Raw genomic sequence first — 22714 nt, forward strand, 5'->3', positions numbered from 1 at the left:
GGATGTTCAGAGTTCTCTCGGGAACACCTTTCCAGATCGCGGGATTGGACCCGGCGGACTAATTTGGTAGCCGCCCATTTCATCAGATCTTCTTCCTCTGATATTACAGGAAGCATGGTGTATTTGTGGCTGCAGTCAATGGTTTCCCAGCTCAGTGACTACGCATCCGTGATACAAGTGCTACTCTAACAGTGGACATGTTGGGGAGACTGGGGCAAGACGTTACAGACTGAATATTTTTCATGTTGGGGCACATGGAGAATTAAGTTTGAGTTGTTCTTGCATTTCCTGCAGTTTAATTTTCCTACCATTCATACGTCCTGCTCTGCAAACTGATAAATATTGGAGGTCTGACTGGAACACGGTGTCATATATTTTACTGTAATGGACCATAGGTCACTACGTCTGATAGTAGGGATCACTGAAGGCTTCTGCTTTGGCTGTCACAACTACATTTTGTGTTCACCTCAGCATTGGAGCCTCTGCTGCTGATCTGTGTGGAAATCCCAGACACAATACTGCTGCGTGCTGTACCAGACATTTGATAGAAACTGACCGGACACCATAATAGTCAGTGAGGTCCGTTCAGTAGAGAGGAGCGAGCATACTCGCTAAGGGCAATTACTCCAGTGAGCATTGCCCTTAGCGAGTAGCTGCCCGCTCGGAAGAAGAGATTCGGCTGCCGATGGAAGCGGTGAGTTGCGGGAGTGAGCAATGAATATCCATGAAGCTCCTGTGACGGCACATTGCAGCATTCTGCTATATTATGTATAATGACCAAGCTGTCTGTAGTAAAATGATGAAATAAAAGGAAAGGCAGCAGGAGGGACATTATATACGGCTGGTTCCTCCCTTCCTGTACAACTCCTCGCAGCATTTCCTGTGAGCTGGAACGCAAGGACTGAGGCGACGAGGCGCACACGTCACCCCGCTGACGTCATCACCCCGGGACGGCGCCGCGCTGACCTCGGAAGTGTTGTTCCTCACACGTGGTTGTTCGGGAAGCCCTGTCAGATGAGGCTGGCCGGCCGGCTACAAGGAGTGGCATCCGCGATGGCCTGTCAGCCTCCGGTTAGAGAGATGGTCAGTACAGTGATGAAGATGCCGGGCGGATCTAGTGGCTGTAGGAACGGCCCGGACAAAGATGTCAAAGGTGAGGCGTGCGAGTGGAAGAGCCGTCAGGGTGGAAGCCCGGGGGCTGACAGCTGTATCTAAGGGGACAGAGCCATACAATATATTGCGGGACCGCACTTTAGGACCAGTGTGTACGGTACACTGGGGGGACAGTACCATAGGGGTCTCAGTATGTACACTACACTTGGGGGGGACGGGACCGTAGGGGGCCGCCGTATGTACGCTACACTGGGGGGGACGGGACCGTAGGGGGCCGCCGTATGTACGCTACACTGGGGGGGACGGGACCGTAGGGGGCCGCCGTATGTACGCTACACTGGGGGGGACGGGACCGTAGGGGGCCGCCGTATGTACGCTACACTGGGGGGGACGGGACCGTAGGGGGCCGCCGTATGTACGCTACACTGGGGGGGACGGGACCGTAGGGGGCCGCCGTATGTACGCTACACTGGGGGAGGGGGGGGGGAACGGGACCGTAGGGGGCCGCCGTATGTACGCTACACTGGGGGAGGGGGGGGGGGGGGAACGGGACCGTAGGGGGCCGCCGTATGTACGCTACACTGGGGGAGGGGGGGGGGGAACGGGACCGTAGGGGGCCGCCGTATGTACGCTACACTGGGGGAGGGGGGGGGGGGAACGGGACCGTAGGGGGCCGCCGTATGTACGCTACACTGGGGGAGGGGGGGGGAACGGGACCGTAGGGGGCCGCCGTATGTACGCTACACTGGGGGAGGGGGGGGGGGAACGGGACCGTAGGGGGCCGCCGTATGTACGCTACACTGGGGGAGGGGGGGGGGGAACGGGACCGTAGGGGGCCGCCGTATGTACGCTACACTGGGGGGGGGACGGGACCGTAGGGGGCCGCCGTATGTACGCTACACTGGGGGGGGGACGGGACCGTAGGGGGCCGCCGTATGTACGCTACACTGGGGGGGGGACGGGACCGTAGGGGGCCGCCGTATGTACGCTACACTGGGGGGGGGACGGGACCGTAGGGGGCCGCCGTATGTACGCTACACTGGGGGGGGGACGGGACCGTAGGGGGCCGCCGTATGTACGCTACACTGGGGGGGGGACGGGACCGTAGGGGGCCGCCGTATGTACGCTACACTGGGGGGGGGACGGGACCGTAGGGGGCCGCCGTATGTACGCTACAACGGGGGGGTAGACGGGACCGTAGGGGGCCGCCGTATGTACGCTACACTGGGGGGGGGACGGGACCGTAGGGGGCCGCCGTATGTACGCTACACTGGGGGGGGGACGGGACCGTAGGGGGCCGCCGTATGTACGCTACACTGGGGGGGGGACGGGACCGTAGGGGGCCGCCGTATGTACGCTACACTGGGGGGGGGACGGGACCGTAGGGGGCCGCCGTATGTACGCTACACTGGGGGGGGGACGGGACCGTAGGGGGCCGCCGTATGTACGCTACACTGGGGGGGGGACGGGACCGTAGGGGGCCGCCGTATGTACGCTACACTGGGGGGGGGACGGGACCGTAGGGGGCCGCCGTATGTACGCTACACTGGGGGGGGGACGGGACCGTAGGGGGCCGCCGTATGTACGCTACACTGGGGGGGGGACGGGACCGTAGGGGGCCGCCGTATGTACGCTACACTGGGGGGGGGACGGGACCGTAGGGGGCCGCCGTATGTACGCTACACTGGGGGGGGGGGGGACCGTAGGGGGCCGCCGTATGTACGCTACACTGGGGGGGGGGGGACCGTAGGGGGCCGCCGTATGTACGCTACACTGGGGGGGGGACGGGACCGTAGGGGGCCGCCGTATGTACGCTACACTGGGGGGGGGGGGGACCGTAGGGGGCCGCCGTATGTACGCTACACTGGGGGGGGGGGGGGACCGTAGGGGGCCGCCGTATGTACGCTACACTGGGGGGGGGGGCCGTAGGGGGCCGCCGTATGTACGCTACACTGGGGGGGGGGGGCCCGTAGGGGGCCGCCGTATGTACGCTACACTGGGGGGACCGTAGGGGGCCGCCGTATGTACGCTACACTGGGGGGGACGGGGGGGACCGTAGGGGGCCGCCGTATGTACGCTACACTGGGGGGACCGTAGGGGGCCGCCGTATGTACGCTACACTGGGGGGGACGGGGGGGACCGTAGGGGGCCGCCGTATGTACGCTACACTGGGGGGGGGGGGGGAACCGTAGGGGGCCGCCGTATGTACGCTACACTGGGGGGGGGGGACCGTAGGGGGCCGCCGTATGTACGCTACACTGGGGGGGGGGGAACCGTAGGGGGCCGCCGTATGTACGCTACACTGGGGGGGGGGGGGGGAACCGTAGGGGGCCGCCGTATGTACGCTACACTGGGGGGGGGGACTGCGCCGTAGGGGGCCGCCGTATGTACGCTACACTGGGGGACTGCGCCGTAGGGGGCCGCCGTATGTACGCTACACTGGGGGACTGCGCCGTAGGGGGCCGCCGTATGTACGCTACACTGGGGGACTGCGCCGTAGGGGGCCGCCGTATGTACGCTACACTGGGGGACTGCGCCGTAGGGGGCCGCCGTATGTACGCTACACTGGGGGGGGGGCCGTAGGGGGCCGCCGTATGTACGCTACACTGGGGGGGGGCCGCCGTATGTACGCTACACGGGGGGGGGGGACGGCGCCGTAGGGGGCCGCCGTATGTACGCTACACTGGGGGGGGGGGGGGAACCGTAGGGGGCCGCCGTATGTACGCTACACTGGGGGGGGGGGGGAACCGTAGGGGGCCGCCGTATGTACGCTACACTGGGGGGGGGGAACCGTAGGGGGCCGCCGTATGTACGCTACACTGGGGGGGGGGGGGAACCGTAGGGGGCCGCCGTATGTACGCTACACTGGGGGACTGCGCCGTAGGGGGCCGCCGTATGTACGCTACACTGGGGGACTGCGCCGTAGGGGGCCGCCGTATGTACGCTACACTGGGGGACTGCGCCGTAGGGGGCCGCCGTATGTACGCTACACTGGGGGGGGGGCCGCCGTATGTACGCTACATGGAGGGGGGGGGGGGGGGACGGCGCCGTAGGGGGCCGCCGTATGTACGCTACACTTGGGGGGACGGGACAGGGACTGTGGTACGTACGGTACTCTGGGGGGACGTAGGTGCGTACGGTACTTTGGGGAAGGGGGAGGCTGTGGTGCGTACAGTACACTCGGGGACAGGACCGTAAGGGCTGCGGAATCTGTAGTTCACAGGAACAGCTGTAACTAGGTCTAGTAAGCTCTAGGCTGGACCAGGGAGAATCTATTGATCTCGTATATCTGGATTTCTCTAAAGCCTTTGACACTGTGCCACATAATAGGCTAATATACAAAATGAGGCAGCTCGGATTGGGTGAAAACGTGTGTAAGTGGGTAAAAAATTGGCTCAGAGATAGAAAGCAGAGGGTGGTAATAAATGGCTCATACTCCGATTGGGCCACAGTCGCTAGCGGGGTGCCACAGGGTTCAGTATTAGGCCCCACTCTCTTCAACATATTTATTAATGACCTGATAGAGGGGCTGCACAGTGAAATATCAATATTTGCAGATGACACAAAATTATACAATATAATTAATGCAGCGGAGGACAATGTACGGCTACAAACGGACCTAGATAAGCTGGGGGCTTGGGCAGAAAAATGGCAAATGAAGTTCAGTGTTGAAAAATGTAAGACTATGCACATGGGCAAGAGGAACGGATGTCACAAATATTCACTTAATGGGGTACCACTAGGGAAAAGTGATATGGAAAAGGATCTGGGGGTATTAGTGGATAGTAGACTAAACTGGAGTAACCAATGCCAGTCAGCTGCTGCAAAGGCAAATAAAGTCTTGAGGTGCATTAAGAGGTATAGGGGCGAAGGACGAGAACATTATCCTTCCATTATATAAGGCACTTGTCAGGCCCCACATGGAATACTGCATACAGTTCTGGTCACCGGAGCTCAGGAAAGAGGTTACAGTGCTGGAGGGGGTTCAAAGAAGGGAAACTAAACTAATACATGGAATGATGGACTGGAATACCCAGAGAGGCTGTCCAAGTTGGGATTATTTACTTTGGAAAAAAGACAACTAAGGGGCGACCAAATAACTATGTATAAATACATGAGGGGATAATACAAGGATCTCTCCCATGATCTGTTTACACCCTAGACTGCGACGGTAACAAGAGGGCATCACCAACACAGAAAAGGGTTCTTTACTGTAAGAGCAGTTAGACTGTGGAACTCCTGTGCCTGAGGAGGTGGTGATGGCAAAATCCATAGAGGAGTTTAAGAGGGGACTTGATGTCTTTCTACAGTGGAAGGATGTTAAAGGATATAAATTTTGGGTGACCAGCGGGGTTCTTGATCCGGGTCTTACAGACAGGTAGAAACTATTGCAGGCTGAGCTAGATGGACGTTGTCTTCATTCGGCCTAGCATACTATGTTACTATTATAATTTCTAAACCATTGTATTATATTTTTTATTAACTGACGTTGACCTTCTGCGGTTTGTACTGTTGGGCAGTTTACTAGACGGGTCCTGCTGCTAGGCTGCCATATTAGTGTGGAAGCCAGTACCACATGGTCCCACGGCCCCAGCTCCTGCCCTGAGCACTGTAGCTGCCAGCAGGGCACTGGTTGGCACAGACAGCGGGCGGTGTGCAGCTCAGCATCACTCTGTACGCAGTATAGCAGGGCCATGGATGGGGGGGTAACCAAACACCAGGTTACAGACATTATTCCAGTCCTTGTACATGCCCCTGACCGGTGGATTTTTTTGGTTTTGTTTGTATACAATAGGGGTTTTATGCTGTGCTGTCTTTACTAGAGATGAGCGAGCACGCTCGGTTAAAGCAGTTACTCGAGCGAGCATCACTCTTCTCGAGTAACTGCATACTGGTCCGAGCAGATTCGGGGGTTTAGCAGGGGGGGGGGGGGGGGGAGAGATCTCTCTCACTCGCCGCCGCCGCCCCCCTGAATCTGCTCGGACCAGTATGCAGTTACTCGAGAAGAGTGATGCTCGCTCGAGTAACTGCTTTAACCGAGCGTGCTCGCTCATCTCTAGTTTTTACTATTTTGTTCCTGTTTGTATCAGTAACTTTTTGCCCCTCTTCTCTCCAGGCTGGAAAGAGATCCTAAATACCTCTGTGGGCGTCCTACAACAAGGCGGAGTGATCGGTGTGCCCACTGATACCATCTATGGCATTGCATGTCTGGCACAGAACTCTCAGTCCATTAAGAACATTTACAATGTGAAAGGACGCAACGGGACCAAACCACTGGCTATCTGCGTGGGGGCCATCGAGGACATTTATAAGTTAGTGAGAACACTTTCATCTTTCTGTATAGGGGGCTTCCGTTTCCTCAGCTACAACAAATTAAGATACATAAATATTTAGTTAGTATTCACTGCACTAAAGAAATAAATGGCTTTAAAGGGGTATTTCCACTTTAAAGGGGTTTTTGAACAAATGGCAGAGGGTAGGAAATGGTAAAAAAAATAATTACACTTGCCTCTCTGATTCTTCCGTCCTCACCGCTGATCTTGATTATAACTTTGGCTGCAGCAATGAGGTTCTGTAAACGCATGTCAGCACTGTAACCAATCACTGGCCTCGCTAGTCTCGAGCTGTGTACTACCTAGGCCAGTGATTGGCTGCAGCGTTCATCTGCGAAGTGAATAAAAAGGGTGGGAGCCTTGTCGTTGGACTGGCATGGGATCAAGAGTTGAGTGCAATTTTTTTGTTTTAAACGGTTTCCTTCCCTCTGTCTAGTTGTACAAGAACTTGGAAAACAACATAAATATCTAATGGTTGCAGGTCCCTCCCCCTGAAGAGGTTGTACCACTTCTGTAGGAAGCATGCAGTTCCCTACATTACGAAGTCACCCAGTTAGGTACTGCAGGCTGAATCCCATTCACTTCCGTAGGACTCTGCCTGCAGTACCAACCTGGGCCACTACGCTTTGGACGGAGCTGTCTGCTTCCTGCAGCAAAATAGCTTTAACAACTGCTTAAGGCTGCCTGTCCATGGGTGGATTTCCGCCGCGGGAGCTGCCGCCCGGGAGCATGCTGCGAATTGCCGGCCGCGAGCGGAGAATCGCAATGATTCTCCGCTCGTGGACAGCGGGGCTGCGCTCTCCATATGGAAAGCTTGCATTGCGTTCCCCGCAGCCGGATTATCGCCACGGGGAACACAATTCCATAACGCCCGTGGACAGGCAGCCTCAAGGAGACCGGTGACTCCTAATTGCTGCAGTATCAAAGTGGAGAAGTGTCCGTGAATACTGTGGAAGCTCTATGACATGTAGTTTATCTCCGACAGGAGGGGTCACAAGCTGTTCTGGGGGATCTGCCTAGTTTGCTGCAGTGGGAGGGGAATTCTAGTGCTGTATGTATACATTGTACTTAAAGGGGTTTTCCAGGGAGAATACTGCTGATGACCCATCATCAGGATAGGTCATCAATAGTTGACCAGCTGGTGTTCAACGTTCGGGACCCTGACTGATCAGCTGAGTGGGTGCATGCTGTCAGCACTGCAAATAGTGTGTCTGCACCGACCTCTGTGCAGTGGCGAGTGCTTGTAACAGCAGGCACGGCTCGTGTTGATTTCAGTGAGACCCTGAACCTGCAATTTCAAGCGCCGGCCACTAGACAGGTCGGCGCACAGGCTTCCGCTCCGATCTGTGTTATTGTGCGCTGACAGCATGCGCCTGCTCAGCTGATAGGCTGGAGTCTGCCGCTTGGGACTCTGACCAATCAACTTTTGATGACCTATCCCAAGGATAGGTCATCAGTAGTATTTTCCTGGAAAACCCCTTTAATTACACTAATTGTTGCAGTAAGGCATATTAAAGGGAGGGTCTAACTTAAGCCCACCTATTAGTTGCTCCTTAGTAGAAGGTCACAATCTGTCGGTTTGTGGCCCTATCTGATGACGGCGGCAGCCTGCAGTTTGTTAGTAAAGTGTGCGTTGGACACATCACACTACATACCTAATGTGATTCTCTGTTGAATGCAGATACTGCCAGGTTAATGTCCCGGACCACTTGCTTAGAGACCTGCTGCCGGGGCCGGTTACATTGGTGATGGAGAGATCAGATGAACTTAATAAGGAGCTGAATCCGTTCACTTCGGTAAGTATAAACCTTATTATGTCCTCCTGTAGGGGAGGGGAAACGCTGACTTCATTATATTGGGAATACGTTTCTAGGTCTCTTGTAAAGTAATCCAGCACAGTGCTGTGTCCGTTAATACCCCTCCTGGTCTTACTCCGTAGAACCGCGTAGCCGTGTAGAGCCAGAATACTGCACCCCTACTTATATTGGACCTGCATGTCGCCAGTTTAGCAGGCCTCACTGCGATGTGCATGTAACTAAACAGGATGCCCTCGCACCTCAGTCGGCCAACAGATTGTGCACAACTCATACGCCAAATCGTCCTCACGCCCAGGAACATCTGTGCCGCCACCACCTGCCAACCATGAGTGGCGTGTTGTAACGGATCCTCTATGGAGATGCTTCAGTTCTTTAGGGCAACAAGGCAGAACTGTTGGCAGAAGCTTGACTTTAATGGGGTCTTCCCACAAGAAAGTGTTTATAGGTAAATTTAGCTCCTAATTATAAACATTTTTTTTTTGTAAATGCACTTAAAAAAAACAAAACATAAGAACTTCCAGACATGAAAATGAGATTCCATAGAAACAGCAGCCGGCGCTATTCTAACCTTCATCCGGGAATATGCGTACAAATACAAACCATTTAACTATAAATAATGGCCCTTATTTATGAACCTGTTTCCAATAGATTCGTCTATAAAACGGTTTAGACAAATTTACAGATAGTTTATGCCAAAAAAACAAAGTACACGTGGCAAGCTTCATCCTGCTGACACGTTTATGAAGCATTAGTGCTACTAAAAGAGAGTCGGTGAAAACTGGCGATAATAAAAGTCGGAGTAAATGAAATGACATTTGTTGCAAATTTTTGATGCACCCTTGTTTGGCACTAATCCAACTACATGGATAGTTTTTGCCACCCCTTGTGTTTAAAATTAGTAATTAGACTGCTGTTTAATTTTTTTTTTTAATTAATACATATAGCAGGATTTTATTTATGGTGCAAAACATTTTTCCGAATACACATTGGCACAAGCAGCACTGCAGTTTGAAAATTGGCACATTTTTGGTGACGCTTTACATTTTTATTTTTTTTGGTGCAGCTTTAATTGTGTCAAATTCCCTGTCCCCCTATTCTAAATTTGGCGCAATTTAAGACTGTGGAGTCCTAAAAAAGAATTGGCGCAATATGTGCCAATATTTATAATTAAGGACCAGTATTCTTTGTGGGCCAACCACTTAGTGAATGTAAAAAAGGAATAGGGGTTCACCTCACCAGCAGTGCCTCCGTCCGGTATAGGGGAAAAAACAATATCTGTTTCCCAGCGGGAGCTCCGTCCTCAGATGGCCATTGGCAATCGGCTAAACTTCATGGGAGGAACTGTAGATATGGAGAGGGCTTCAACCATTAAAAAGTAACTTTATTGATTAAAACGCATGCATCTAACAGGTAAAAGCTGAACTCGTTTCGGCCAGACAGTGGCCTTTGTCAACAGCTGAAAGATGTAGTTCACACATAACTTTTATAGCAAGATACAAATCTATGCCCCTGGTTAAAAGAAACAGAGTACCTGTGTTAGTCAGCCCAGTGGAGTGAATGAGTCGCTGAGTGGGTGTGTTCAGAGTACCTCTTGAATGACTAAGCTATTTTCTTAGGGTTTTTTTTGTTTTGTTTTTTTTCATTATCATTTTGGATTACTTTTTTCCCTTCATGCTGCAGGTCAATCCAATTACAGTGATACCAAATTTTTTAATTTTTTTTTAAATTACTACAGACATTAAAATTAGATCTGCATTACTGCAATCCAAAACCCATTTACAGAGCTATGTCAGATCTTGTTTTGTGTGGAAAAAGTTGTACTTTTCTATTACACTATTTTGGGGTGCAAACAACTTTTTAATTGCTTTTTTATTTTTACTGCATTTTAGGCTTGGTCAATGCACAAAATTAGCATTCTGTTTTGTATGTTTTTGTTTTTTTTTGTTTTGTTTTCTTACTAAACTGTTAAACTTTTTTTACACTATTTTTGTAGTCCCTCAAGGGGACTTGAATATGTTTACAGTGATTGGTCACTAAAGGGTTAAAATCCAATGGTACTTATCTTACTAGTTAAAAAATAACACAGGATACCTACAGTGCCCTCCAGCAGTTTGGAAACCCTGTTTTAAATGGCAAATTCACTGGTCATATACCAGTCTGACTCTCTGACAGACCGGAAACGTAAGTTGATCCACTGCATGGTCAGAGTATATGAGGGTGGCATACAGGCAAAGGATGAATATTTCAAGGAGTCCAAAAGTTATTGCCAAATTTGAGTTTTTTTTAAATTTATTTTATGGTTTTCTTGTTCCATAGACATATACTTCACAAAGGAGCTATATTTTTGACTATTTCTTCCCAATCTTACATTTTTTATTTATCGGCTGCTTCTGAGCTTCTGGGGGTACTGTACGGTGTGCAGAAACACTTATTTACAAAAAACTACGAGAAAAGTCAATACGTAGCAATACTGTATAGTTAAAAGCCTTTGGCCGCCTGCACACGGGAGGAAATCCCGCGGCGGGATTTCCGCCGATCAAAGCCTGCATAGGAGTGCATTACAATACGCACTCCTATGCAGACGGCCGCGATTTGGCCCCGTGAAATGTCGCGCGGCAAACAAACCGCGGCATGTCCTATTTTTGTGCGGGGCTCGCACTCACCCGGCCGCCGGCTCCGGTCTGCGCATGCGCCGGCACATGAAAGAGCCGGGGCCGCTGGGCGCGGGTGAGTACGCGCTCGTCTCTGCAGGCGCTCGGGTCGGGTCTCGCGGCGAGAATTCTCGCCGCCGGATCCGACCCGCTCGTCTGCAGGCGGCCTTTGTCTGCTTCGGGGGACATGAGTAGAAACTTAAATCCTATGGAATTTGGTCCCCAAGTTCTATCGTCGTGGTGTAAATGGCCGATTATTTTTGCCCGCCTGAGCTTGGGGATTGGTTGTATAATATAGCACCATACACCGGCAGGGAGCACCTATAGGCCTGTAGTATGAACCACAGGGACTGTGTGCGCCTCCCCGCAGCTGAGCATGAGGCCTTATGCTGAGATCTCCATTATTTAGGTTTAGAGGATGCCCCTTTCTCTACAGACCTGAGTATAGGAGGTTAATTAGGTATTTTCTTGTACTGACACTGTTTGTGTTTTTTTTGTTTTTTTTATCTTTTAAAGAGGTTTTCCCAGGATGATGTTTTATCACTTATCCACCTGGTAGGTGATAAACCCCTGATTGGGTAGAGTCTTCGGCTACGAGTCACCCGCCCCACGGCGATGAGGAGCTTGAATGAAGGCAGCAGTGCCGCTCCATTATTTTTCAGTGGAACAGACATAGCCACGCACTTGTAGTGGCTATTTCTAATAGCCCATTAAGAGGAATGATGGCGCCTAACTGTGACTCTATTCCAGCTCCCCCATGCTGTGGGGCTGCAATGAGGGGAACACAGGACTCCAAGGATCAGAGTTTTATCATGTATCCTATGGATAGGTGATAAGTCTTGATTCTAGCATACGCCTCTAATTTGTTTACCCCTTAGGCATTCTTTTTATCTGAAAGCAGTTGTCTGGTTGTAAACTGTTAGCTCAGCGGGAGCCTACCGCCTAGGACCCCCACTGATCAGCTGTTTTCCAGGCTGATATGTGTGCGCACTGACTTCAGCTTTGTTCCCACTGCAGTGGCCTGGCTTCGTTTGCAGGCAAAGTTCCAGTTAAAGTGAAGGGTAACTTTGCTTGCAATACCAAGCCTGGCCATTGCAGTGAGAATGGTGCTGTGTGCATTAGTGCACCAGCCTGGCGAAAATCTCATCAGCGGATATCCCTGGTGGTGGATAATGGTAGGTCATCGATAGTTTACAACTGTACAACCCCTTTAAACATGCCATCCCTAATCTAATACAGTTATTTGCTTTTGTTTGTTTTTCCTTATTTGTACTGATTTTTTATTCCTGTCGTCTTCCAGTTGGTGGGTGTTCGTATACCAGATCATGCATTTATCAGACAACTGGCACAGATCTGCTCCGAGCCATTAGCACTGACTAGTGCGAACCTCAGCACCCAGCCAAGCACATTATCAGTTGAGGTATTATCACTAAAAGTCATTTAGTGGGTGTAAAATGTTATGTACTCTGTTATAATATAAGGTTTATGTATTTAATGCTCAGTGAAATCCTTAAACAAGAGAGAAATGTTATTGTGATCTACGGCGGCAGAAAGAAATCCAACCAGTGGGGGCGCCGCTCCTGAAATACTGACAGTTATAACATCACATTTGTTCCTGTTTAAAAACGCCCTTTTTTTTTTTATTTATTTATTTATTTTTTAAATGAGCAAGCAACCTGTAATTGTGTGTTTCAACTCCATAATGGGTTCTTCATCAAGCTATTTAGACTAGACCTAGTATTTATAAAACCAAAGAAGCATGGACGTTCCCTGGTGGGGGGACAGAGGTACAGCGGATAGGCTAATCAACCTATGAGTGATCGCCATATGCAACAGTCATCAATCATAAAAGTTGCATGTGGATTAAAATATACATAGTGCAATATGATAGATTAGTAATTAAATGCAATCCATCGTTCATGAATGATTCTCTGTTCATTATTGTTAACAAACCACAAGATATTCTTACATCTAAATACACCCCATTTACAAAGGATGTTAAAAACCAGGCTAGAAAAAGACTGAATGAAAGTGCAACCCACGAGGGACAAACACCACCGGAGCAGAAGCATGCATTTCAGGAGCAGTAGAGGATTCGCTGTCCAGGTTGGCCATCACCAGATGCCAGTGGCCTAAAACATAACGGGCACTGAGCATCCCTGCTGGGTAGCAACCTGGCACTTTTTATCCGCAAGGAGCACATTGGATCTCCACACAATCGGGCAATAATGGCATGATGAGAGACAGAGCTGACAACCCTGCTGATGTCAAGTGACGGGACACTAAAGGTCTATAGGAAGCGGTGCAAGGAGCTTTCCACGTGGCAAGCAAGCCCTTCTTGCTTACACAACGAATCATATAAACTGAGGGATATAGCCATATAATAAACTGATTTAGATCTAAACCTAAAATAAAACACAAACCGTTAGCCAGAGGTATATCCTAATTGGATAACAGCTATAGGGCTCCTAAATCAAACCTTTCCCACGACACCATTAGGCCTCGTTCACACAGGCGATATGGCATCGCTGCGATAAAATCGCTGTCATGCCGCATTGCTGGTACATGCGATATCGCTGTGGTTTCTCGCAGTGATACCACCACTTTGTAGCACCCCAGAAAATAAGCCGTAGCTGAAGTAAAAAAGTATACATCACCTAGAAGCGCTGTCCGGCTGCGCTGCAGCTTCTCCATGGGTCCCCAGCACTGACTATTAGCCAATCAGAGGCAGTCCAGGTTGGCCATCACCAGATGCCAGTGGCCTAAAACATAACGGGCACTGAGCATCCCTGCTGGGTAGCAACCTGGCACTTTTTATCCGCAAGGAGCACATTGGATCTCCACACAATCGGGCAATAATGGCATGATGAGAGACAGAGCTGACAACCCTGCTGATGTCAAGTGACGGGACACTAAAGGTCTATAGGAAGCGGTGCAAGGAGCTTTCCACTTAGCAAGCCATTCTTGCTTACACAACAAATCATATAAACTGAGGGATATAGCCATATAATAAACTGATTTAGATCTAAACCTAAAATAAAACACAAACCGTTAGCCAGAGGTATATCCTAACTGGATAACAGCTATAGGGCTCCTAAATCAAACCTTTCCCACGACACCATTAGGCCTCGTTCACACAGGCGATACGGCATCGCTGCGAGAAAATCGCTGTCATACCGCATTGCTGGTACATGCGATATCGCTGTGGTTTCTCGCAGTGATACCACCACTTTGTAGCACCCCAGAAAATAAGCCGTAGCTGAAGTAAAAAAGTATACATCACCTAGAAGCGCTGTCCGGCTGCGCTGCAGCTTCTCCATGGGTCCCCAGCACTGACTATTAGCCAATCAGAGGCAGCCCTTCCAGGAGGCAGGGATTTTTTAGTCCCCGGGCAGGAAAGAAGACAACCAGGGCCGTGGACTGGGAGGAAGACGCGGCCGGGCTGACAGCGCTTCTTAGGTGAGCTAAACTGTCTCCCCACACCCAAAGGCATTGTGGCCTCAGCGTATATGTGCTGGGTCCGTGCTGTCTGAATGGGCACACGTAAAAACTCGTACGCCCGTGTGAATCCAGCCTTAGGGGAACTCCTAGAAGTGATGATGCACGGCTACAGTGGATATAAAACTTCCACACACCTCTGTTATAATAAAGGTTTTTGTCATGATAAAGGAAAATCCCAACAAAGATGAATCCTTTCCGATTTATTTCCATCTTCAATGTGACCCGTTATCTGTACAATTCTATGAAAAACAAACTGAAATCTTTAGAAAAAACCCTCACTCCTGCAACCACATTATATACGTTAACACCCTCTTATATCTGGCATGTGGTTTGGTGCAGAATTAGCCAATCGCATTTAAACTCCTGTTAGTCATTACACAGCTGCCATTATGTAAAGTGACTCTGATTTACCCCATATAAAGTTCAGCTCTTCTACAAATAGTTTTGATATTTTTTAGTTACATTTCTCAATAAAAGCCGTAAAGCACTTACAGCACATCAAAGGGATCTGATTGTTAAAAGGTATCATTCAGGAGAAGGGGACCAAAAAAATTTCCAAAGTATTACATATACCATGGAACACAGTGAAAACTGTCATCAAGAAGTAGATTACATTTGTCACAACAGTGATATTACAAATTGATGGAGAGACTAGAAGATAATTGGCTGCTAAGAGGCCTACAGCAACATCAACCCTTTCCAATCCAACGTCGGGCCTGCCCCAACATCATCATTTTCCTCCACAGCTCCGATGTCGGGACAGGTCCGACACTGCAGTGCAGGAGTGCATCTCCACCTGATCGTCAGACACATTGGGTGCAGATACACTCCTGCACTGGTCCTCATCAAGGACACCCGAGGAGAAGGCAGAAAGGGTTTTTAACCCTTTCTGCCTTCTTTACACACTATATAGCGCTCAATTAGCTTTATGTAGTGCACAGAGATTCTGCCCAGCGATCATGTGACCGCCGGGTGTCACCTGACTTCAGCTATCACATGATCGCTGAGCCGGAAAGATGAAAAGAGAATGTGGAAATTACTTCTGCGTTCCGCCCCGGCGATCATGTGACCACCAGGTGCCACCTGACCTCAGCTGTCACATGATCGCCGAGCCGGGAGGCTGAAGGGATGTGGTTATGTGAAGGAATGATGGTGATGTGACCGCCGGCACCCTCCTGAACTCTGTCAGATCAGGAGGGTGAAGGGAGAATTTTTTTTTTTTTTTTTTTTCCCCCTCACCCATTCTCCCCAGCTCCAATTTATTTAAAGCTGGGGAAAATGGATGAGAAAAAATAAATGGATTTGAAAGGGTTAAAGAAGCTTCAGGAGTTCCTAGCAAGTACTGTTTGTGTAGTGCATGTGACAACAATCTCCCATATTCTTCATATGCCCGGGCTGTGGGGGAGGGGACAAGACTGAAGCATTTTTTAAACCAGAAACATCCAAGCCCGGATAGGTTTTGCCAAAACCTACAACAAGTCTACCAAAAGTATGTGGGAGAACGTGTTCTGTCTGATGAGACCAGGGGGAACTTCTTGGCCATAATTCTAAAAGTTATGTTTGTTGCAAATCCAACACTGCACATCACCAAAAGACCACCATATCCACAGTGAAGCATGGTGGGGGCAGCATTATGCTTTGGGCTGTTTTCCGGCTGCTGGAACTGGGGCTTTAGTCATTTTGGCACAAAACCTTTAGGCCTCTGACCAAAAGCTGAATATAAAGAGGAATTTCGCCTTACAACGACCCAAAGCAAACCTCCAAATCAGCAAAGAATGGCTTCACCAGAAGATCTGTTTTGGGATGGCCCAGACCTGAATCTTATTGAAGATCTGTGGGTTGACTTTTCCAGAGTGCTACACACAAGATGCCCTCACAATCTCATAGATTTGGAGCACTTTTGCAAGGAAGAGTGGTCAAAGATGGCCAAGTCAAGATGTGCTATGCTGATGGACACCTACCCAATAAGTCTGAATGCTGTCAGAGTCAAAGGATACATCAACAAAGTATTAGTTTTAGGGTGTGTATATTTACTAAGCCGGCTTCTGTCTCTGCAACTGTGACGCTGTCATGGCTCTTTGTTTTCTTGTGCTCTTGGCACTGTGAATCTATCAAGTATGTGGTTCCCAATGCTCAACAGGTGTCGTTGGACTTCATTGACAGTGAGTGGAGGGTAGCCGGATATAAGAACCACTCATCTGGGAGTATCAAGAAAAGTGGTGATGGAGTCAGTGGCGTCACAGCTGCAGAGCTAGAACACCAGTCTCTCTGACTTTACAATGTGACAGGTTCTCTTTAACTCATTAAGCATACTGCCCACGCCCCCACCCCTTCTTTTGTGTCCCCCATTCAACCCCACTTAAGAAATAAATAATCACACCTTTTATTTATCCATCAGCATAGTCGTCGGAGGGCTTGTTTTTTAGCAGGACAAATTGTACTTTTCAGTGGTACTAGTTAATGTTCTGAAAAACTTTTCCAAGTGGAGTGAAATGGAAAGAAGGAAAAAACAAAAACACAATCCCACCATCTTTGGGGATTCTTGTTTCTATGGTGTACACACTGCAGAAAAAATGACATAACTTTATTCTAAGGGTCAGTACGATTACTACAATACCAAATTTATATCATTTTTCATTTGCTGTACTACCTATAAAAAAGGGAAAAAAAATCTTTTGAGAAAAATAATTTTATTTTATGCAGCCATCTTCAGACAGCCATAACTTTAAAAAAATTTTTCCACCTACATACTTGTGAGAGGGCTTGTTTTTTGCAGAACATCCTGTAGTTTTTATTGGTACCATTTTGGAGTACACATGACTTTTTTTTATTACTCTTTATTTCATTTTTTTTCTTGGAGACAGAGCGACCAAAAAAAGCACAATTCTGCCATTTTTATTTATTTTTTTCTGATGATCACCCTGCGAGATAAATAATGCGTTAGACTGCCAGCACTCGGACAGATTTGCATTGCGGAATCCGGAGCTGGTGTCTGCCTCCAGATTCCACAGCAAATGCCACACATAGCATGCAATGAAAAAGCGTTGTTTTTTTTTTTTTTTCTTCTGCACACAAGCGAAAATCAATAGCGATTTCGCAGCATGCTCTATTTTTAGGCGAAGTCTGTGCGGAGGTTGTCCAACCCGCAGCCCATGCGCAATCATCGTTGCGGAAAGGTCGCAGGATCCGCGTCATCGCCTAGCAGCGGCACATCACAATCTGCACTGCACATGTGCGACAGGGTGCTGGCCTAGCCATACGCGACACAGATAAAGGAGACTTCTGACACGTACATGGGGTCACCGGCCAGGCACATGGTCGGTCGGATTCCACTGCGGGATACCACATGCGGAATCCAACCAGTCTGTGTGCAGGCGGCCTCACTTTTGATAGATCAACGTTTTACAGACACATCGATACCAAATCATGTTTTATTACCTTTTTATTTTTAAATTAACTTTGTTTAACCCTGTGAGCGCTGCCAATGATACTCGCTCCTGTGTAACAGTACAGCAGTGAGCACCACTGGGACGAGTTTCAGACATTGTTTGCCCAACAGCTAATCCCGTCTAAAAAGACCATTAGCAAGTGATGTACGGACTGTAGAGCCTTTGTACAGGGGAACCGCCTTATCTGCTGTGCCACATGCCTGAGACGGGTTATGCTGAGGCAGCCTCTGTCTCTGGAGCATGGAACAACTGATAACATGGCTCCTCCTACAACGACTCTACAGTCTGACACCACTGGCTAAGAAGTAGTGTATGAATATATTTAATCAAATGTGAACACAACTTTAGGGACTCTCTTTAACCCCTTAAGGATCAGGCTGCCTTGTACCTCAAGGACCAGACACTTTTTTTTTTTTTTTTAAGGATTTTACCCATGTGGTGGTTTTACTTTTTTCTTCAGCTACCAAATGATTTTCTTTTTCCGTGACATGTTGGGCTATTTTTTTAGATATTTTTCACTTTATTTTTTAACATTTTATAGGTTTTTTTGTTTGTTTTTTAAATTAGTATATTTACGTGTGGGAAGGAGTTCCTCATTTTGTTTCGGACGTTTTGATATGCAATATGTATTGTTTTGCATTACAGGGTGCATACATTAACTGTTTTGCTTGGCGTCTGCCTTGGGTTCTTTTCTTTTTCAGGTATATATTTTTATTTTATGTTGTAAATTTTTTTTATACTTATTTATGTAAAAAAAAAATTATATATATATAAATTTTTTTTTTTTTACTATGCCCCCGTGATGTCATATGACCCCTGGGAGACATTTACATGTTTTTTTTTCCACTGTAGCTGGGGCATCCATAAGAGCAGCATCCATAGGAGCCCCAGTTACAGGGAAAACCTCCCCAGTAGTGACAATAGTCACTGGCAGAGCTGATCAGGGTCTGATAGGACCCTGCAGCTCAGCTGTGCCAGGAGATCCTGGCGGTCAAGTGATCGCTTGCTCGTGTATTGGAAGAAACACTTCCACTTTAACTTCTTAGTACAGAGTGCTTATTGAGCACTATGTACCTGGGAAAGGAGAAGGCAGAAGTGGTTAAAAACCGCTTCTCCCCTCCGGGTTCTCAGCTGTGACTAACAGCTGACAACCTGACCTGCTCCTGCTTGATTGCAGAAGCAGGGGCTTTAATCCTGTGCCGTATATTTACTATCAGCCGGGATTAAAGCCCGGGACCAAGCACCCGTAAATTTATAGCACTTGGTCCTTAAGGGGTTAAATGAGATTTTGATTTTACATGTGAATGAGTTCTATACGTGGAAGACCTATGAGTAATTTCTTACTGGTTGCAGGAGTTTAAAGACCTGTGGCCCATGTTGTCGCTAGTGGTGGATGGCGGACCTATTGGAGACTTGTCCAGTCCTGAATGCAGATTAGGATCAACTGTAGTGGATCTTTCTATTCCTGGGAAGTTTACTATTATTCGACCTGGATGGTAAGTTCTGCATTATCATGGGATTATTCACTTCCACCGTCTTGTGTTTCATCTATATATGTATATAAGAAAGCATTTATTCTCAAACTCTGTTATTGACCTCATGAAAGGAAGGACTGAATATATGAGGTGGTATCTGCAGCATTCATTAAATAGGAGTTCTCAGGTAAAAGGGACTATTTTACTGCCCGCTGTGTGTAATCTTTAGATTTATATTTGCAAAGGAACGTTGAACTTAAAAAAAAAAAAAAAAAAAAGTGCTCCGGTAGAGTAAGTTATACTTTACCTGTTGGAATTTAGGTTGCTCTTTAGAAAGGTTGTTGACTGAACTCCTTATTTTCTCCGATCAGTGTTCCATCTAACCATTTGTAGCAGGCCAATTAGGGACCTGGGTACTGTTACCTCTAAATTTGGTGATCCAAAATATCAGCAAATAAATGTTGCTGTATACCTCCACATAGTGAATATAGGAGTTAGTGGTATTTGGACTATTCTCAGGATAGGTCATCAATATTTGATCGTCGAGGGTCCGCTGTTTGGGATCCTGGCTGATCAGTTGATCCCTTGGCTTCTGTCGATGGTCATAGCCGGAAGTGTAACAGAAAGGCTTTGCAATCAATGGGACCGTGGTATCTTCCGACTCCTCCTTGTGGTCACAACTGGAAGTATAACTGAAAGCATCGCTCCAAATGATTTCTATTACTGGAAAACTCCAGCCAGTCAACTATTGATGCCCTGTCCTGAGGATAGATCGTTAATAGTAGATGCCCAGAAAAAAACGCTTTTTAATGTCAGTATTCTTGATGGTCAGAGTATTCTCCTATTGGTTAATGCCCGTATTCCTGGAGGTCTAGGGCAGATGGTGAGATTTTGTCATGCTGTCAAATAAAACCATAAGTTAGGCTGTCAGTGATGCAATGGATGTGCTCCATTTCTTGTGATGCAATGTAATAAAAAGCGGCGACACTGATGTGTTTTTAATTGCATAATATTAACCAACCTTCTATAACTTGTTTTTATTGCAGTGCTCTGATTCCAACATTGGAAATCTTGAAGAACAAATATGGCTTGTCATCTGTGTCCTGACATCTCTCTGCTGAGCCAATGATCTCTAGCAAATCTGAGACAGAGATAATCCATGTGATGACAGCAAACCAGCGCACATTTAATGTCATGGGCTGCAAGCACTGGTGATTTGCAGAAAGTGCTAAAAACTGTGGCATGCCTTAGTAGACTTTAGTCTGTGGGACCTTTTTCAATAACTTGATTCTCTATGAAATATGGATTTCAATGAGAAAGGAACGTTGAATACACCAGGAAAATGATTAATTTATTTGACGGATACACTGTTACATTGACTTGTTTTGTTGCTCTAATGTTAAAGGATACAACAAGTTCTCCAAGTCCTAGTCGATTGCAGATGGATGCTTTGTTTTTAAAGGACCAGACTTAAATTATTACTTGAGCCAGTTTCAGAAAAGTACATTTTTTTTGCACCCAAATTATGTCTGTATATACCAGGTTGACCGCTGGTGAAATTATCTTAACTAAAAACCTCATGGGGATCTAAGAACGCTCATTAGACTCATAGTTGGACCAAGATTTGCAGGCGTAATATGGGTACAAAAATGTGCTTTCCAAATAGAGAAAAGCCAATATCTAGCTAATGGAATTCTACCATTAAAAGGTTCTTTATTGGAAAAGACTCCATTAAACGTATAGCAAAGTTCACACGGACACAATAAAAACTGAAGATGTGTTTCAAATGCACTCAATCATTCTTGACTATGGGTAAGTTTACACAAAGCGGTAAACAGAGTTAACCTTTTCCAACCCACTGTCTGACGTCTTCCTACATTCTGATTGAAGCCTGTGCAGCTCTGTTGTCGAAACATGTTCGGCAGGGTATTCTTACTGTATATTACTGGCCGCTCTGTTGTTTGGGGGGCTCTCCGGCATGTCACATAATGCAGTACTGGCTCTAGCCAGCAGATGGCGCCATTGTAAAATGAAAGAAAGAGAAGGGCCCCCTAGGAAACCCTGAATCCAAAATTGGATTGCAAAGGGTTAAAATTCACTGGTCACTATAGGTCTCCTAGTATCTGCTGCACTGACTGATTTAGGTGGTGTGTTAAAATGGATCTTTTCAGCGGATGTTTTTGCTTGTAAACCATTAGTGATCATGTAACATAATGTTTTCATATTTAAAGATGGTGGTTTAGGGGGCTTAGGCAGCCGTGATTAAGAATGCTTAAGTGTGTTTGAAACACAATGGCATTTTTATTGCATCCATGTGAACTTTGCTATACTTCTAATGGAGTTTTTTTCAGTATAGAACCTTTTATTGGTACAATTTTGTGAGTCGGCTTCTGTTTTTTTTTTCTCTAGTTGGAGGTCTTAACAAGCATCTATCTGCCCTGCAATTGGACTTGGAGAGATGACAGGCAAGCTGGCATCCAGTGATAACTTTGCAAAAATGTGCTCTTCTGAAATCTGCTTAAAACTGGATTTTTATAAAAATGAATTTTAATTCAAGTTTAAAGTAAAATAAAAACTATCGGAACTGTTTTCAGCGGTGAGATGGTCACTACATGTGTGCTTTTGCTTTATTTTAAAACACTACAGATGCAGAATACTACGTTTTTGCCCGTAAGCACAAGCAAGAAAGTAAATGTTATTGTACAGCTGCTGAACTCCACAAGGCTTTACAAATATCAACTATGACAGCGATCGTTAATCATTTAGGTGTCTTGTACAGTTTCATGCATACTAATGCATGCCGGTCTTTCAATAAATTGTGTTGTAAAACCACAATCTGAGCATCAGTGTTGGAATTCTATGAAAGAGCCTCAAAAAGAAAAAACTTATCAGAAGCGGAACTTAAAGATGGGTGTCATGTTTTAAGGCACTTTACAAGCAACCTGTCAGCTAATTCTATCAATAAGACCTATTTGGTGAGATCTCCTACAATTGTATTGAAATGCTGCACTGCAGAATTTTAGAGAAGACCTAGTTTTACTAAGGTTTGTAGCCCTAGGGAGAAGTGTTCCTGGATGGCTTCTTTCAGGCTCATTATGATAGATTTCTTGTTGTATATGTCACTAATTTGCACCATTCTCAAACAAGAGGGGTCCAGTTCATGCACTTGGGCCTAAAACTCATAAGGAAAAACGTCCTTACAAGTAACACAGTTCCTTTTTGGTATGTAGGAAGCTGAAAAAAAGGAGTGACCGTAAGGATCTGAACAACTTTGACAAGGGCAAAATTAAATATTAAGTGGAGGGACAGAGCTATGAGGAAACGGCAAATAAGGGCAGTGAAAAGCACACTAAGGAGGATGGCATTCGGCTCGTG

General features: G+C 47.4%; 1 protein-coding gene across 1 annotated transcript; it reads left to right on the forward strand.

Annotated features, from left to right (window-relative positions):
- The first annotated feature begins 965 nt into the window (after positions 1-965).
- Positions 966-22174, forward strand: YRDC (yrdC N6-threonylcarbamoyltransferase domain containing). Its single transcript, XM_066574810.1, has 6 exons — positions 966-1153; positions 6230-6425; positions 8128-8242; positions 12215-12334; positions 19218-19360; positions 20386-22174. The coding sequence occupies exons 1-6, from the start codon at positions 1015-1017 to the stop codon at positions 20444-20446; spliced, it is 774 nt and encodes a 257-aa protein (XP_066430907.1). The 5' UTR covers positions 966-1014; the 3' UTR covers positions 20447-22174.
- The last annotated feature ends 540 nt before the right edge of the window (positions 22175-22714 follow it).

Source organism: Eleutherodactylus coqui, chromosome 1 (genome assembly GCF_035609145.1).
Source record: "Eleutherodactylus coqui strain aEleCoq1 chromosome 1, aEleCoq1.hap1, whole genome shotgun sequence".
Classification (NCBI taxonomy): Eukaryota; Metazoa; Chordata; class Amphibia; order Anura; family Eleutherodactylidae; genus Eleutherodactylus; species Eleutherodactylus coqui.

What these genes read in the sequence shown, in the direction of transcription:
- YRDC (XM_066574810.1), top strand. Translation starts at nt 1,015, where the DNA reads ATGAGGCTGGCCGGCCGGCTACAAGGAGTGGCATCCGCGATGGCCTGT. An exon ending in CCCGGACAAAGATGTCAAAG is followed by an intron (nt 1,154 to 6,229) that starts GTGAGGCGTGCG and finishes TCTTCTCTCCAG; the next exon opens with GCTGGAAAGAGATCCTAAAT. An exon ending in GCCATCGAGGACATTTATAA is followed by an intron (nt 6,426 to 8,127) that starts GTTAGTGAGAAC and finishes TGTTGAATGCAG; the next exon opens with ATACTGCCAGGTTAATGTCC.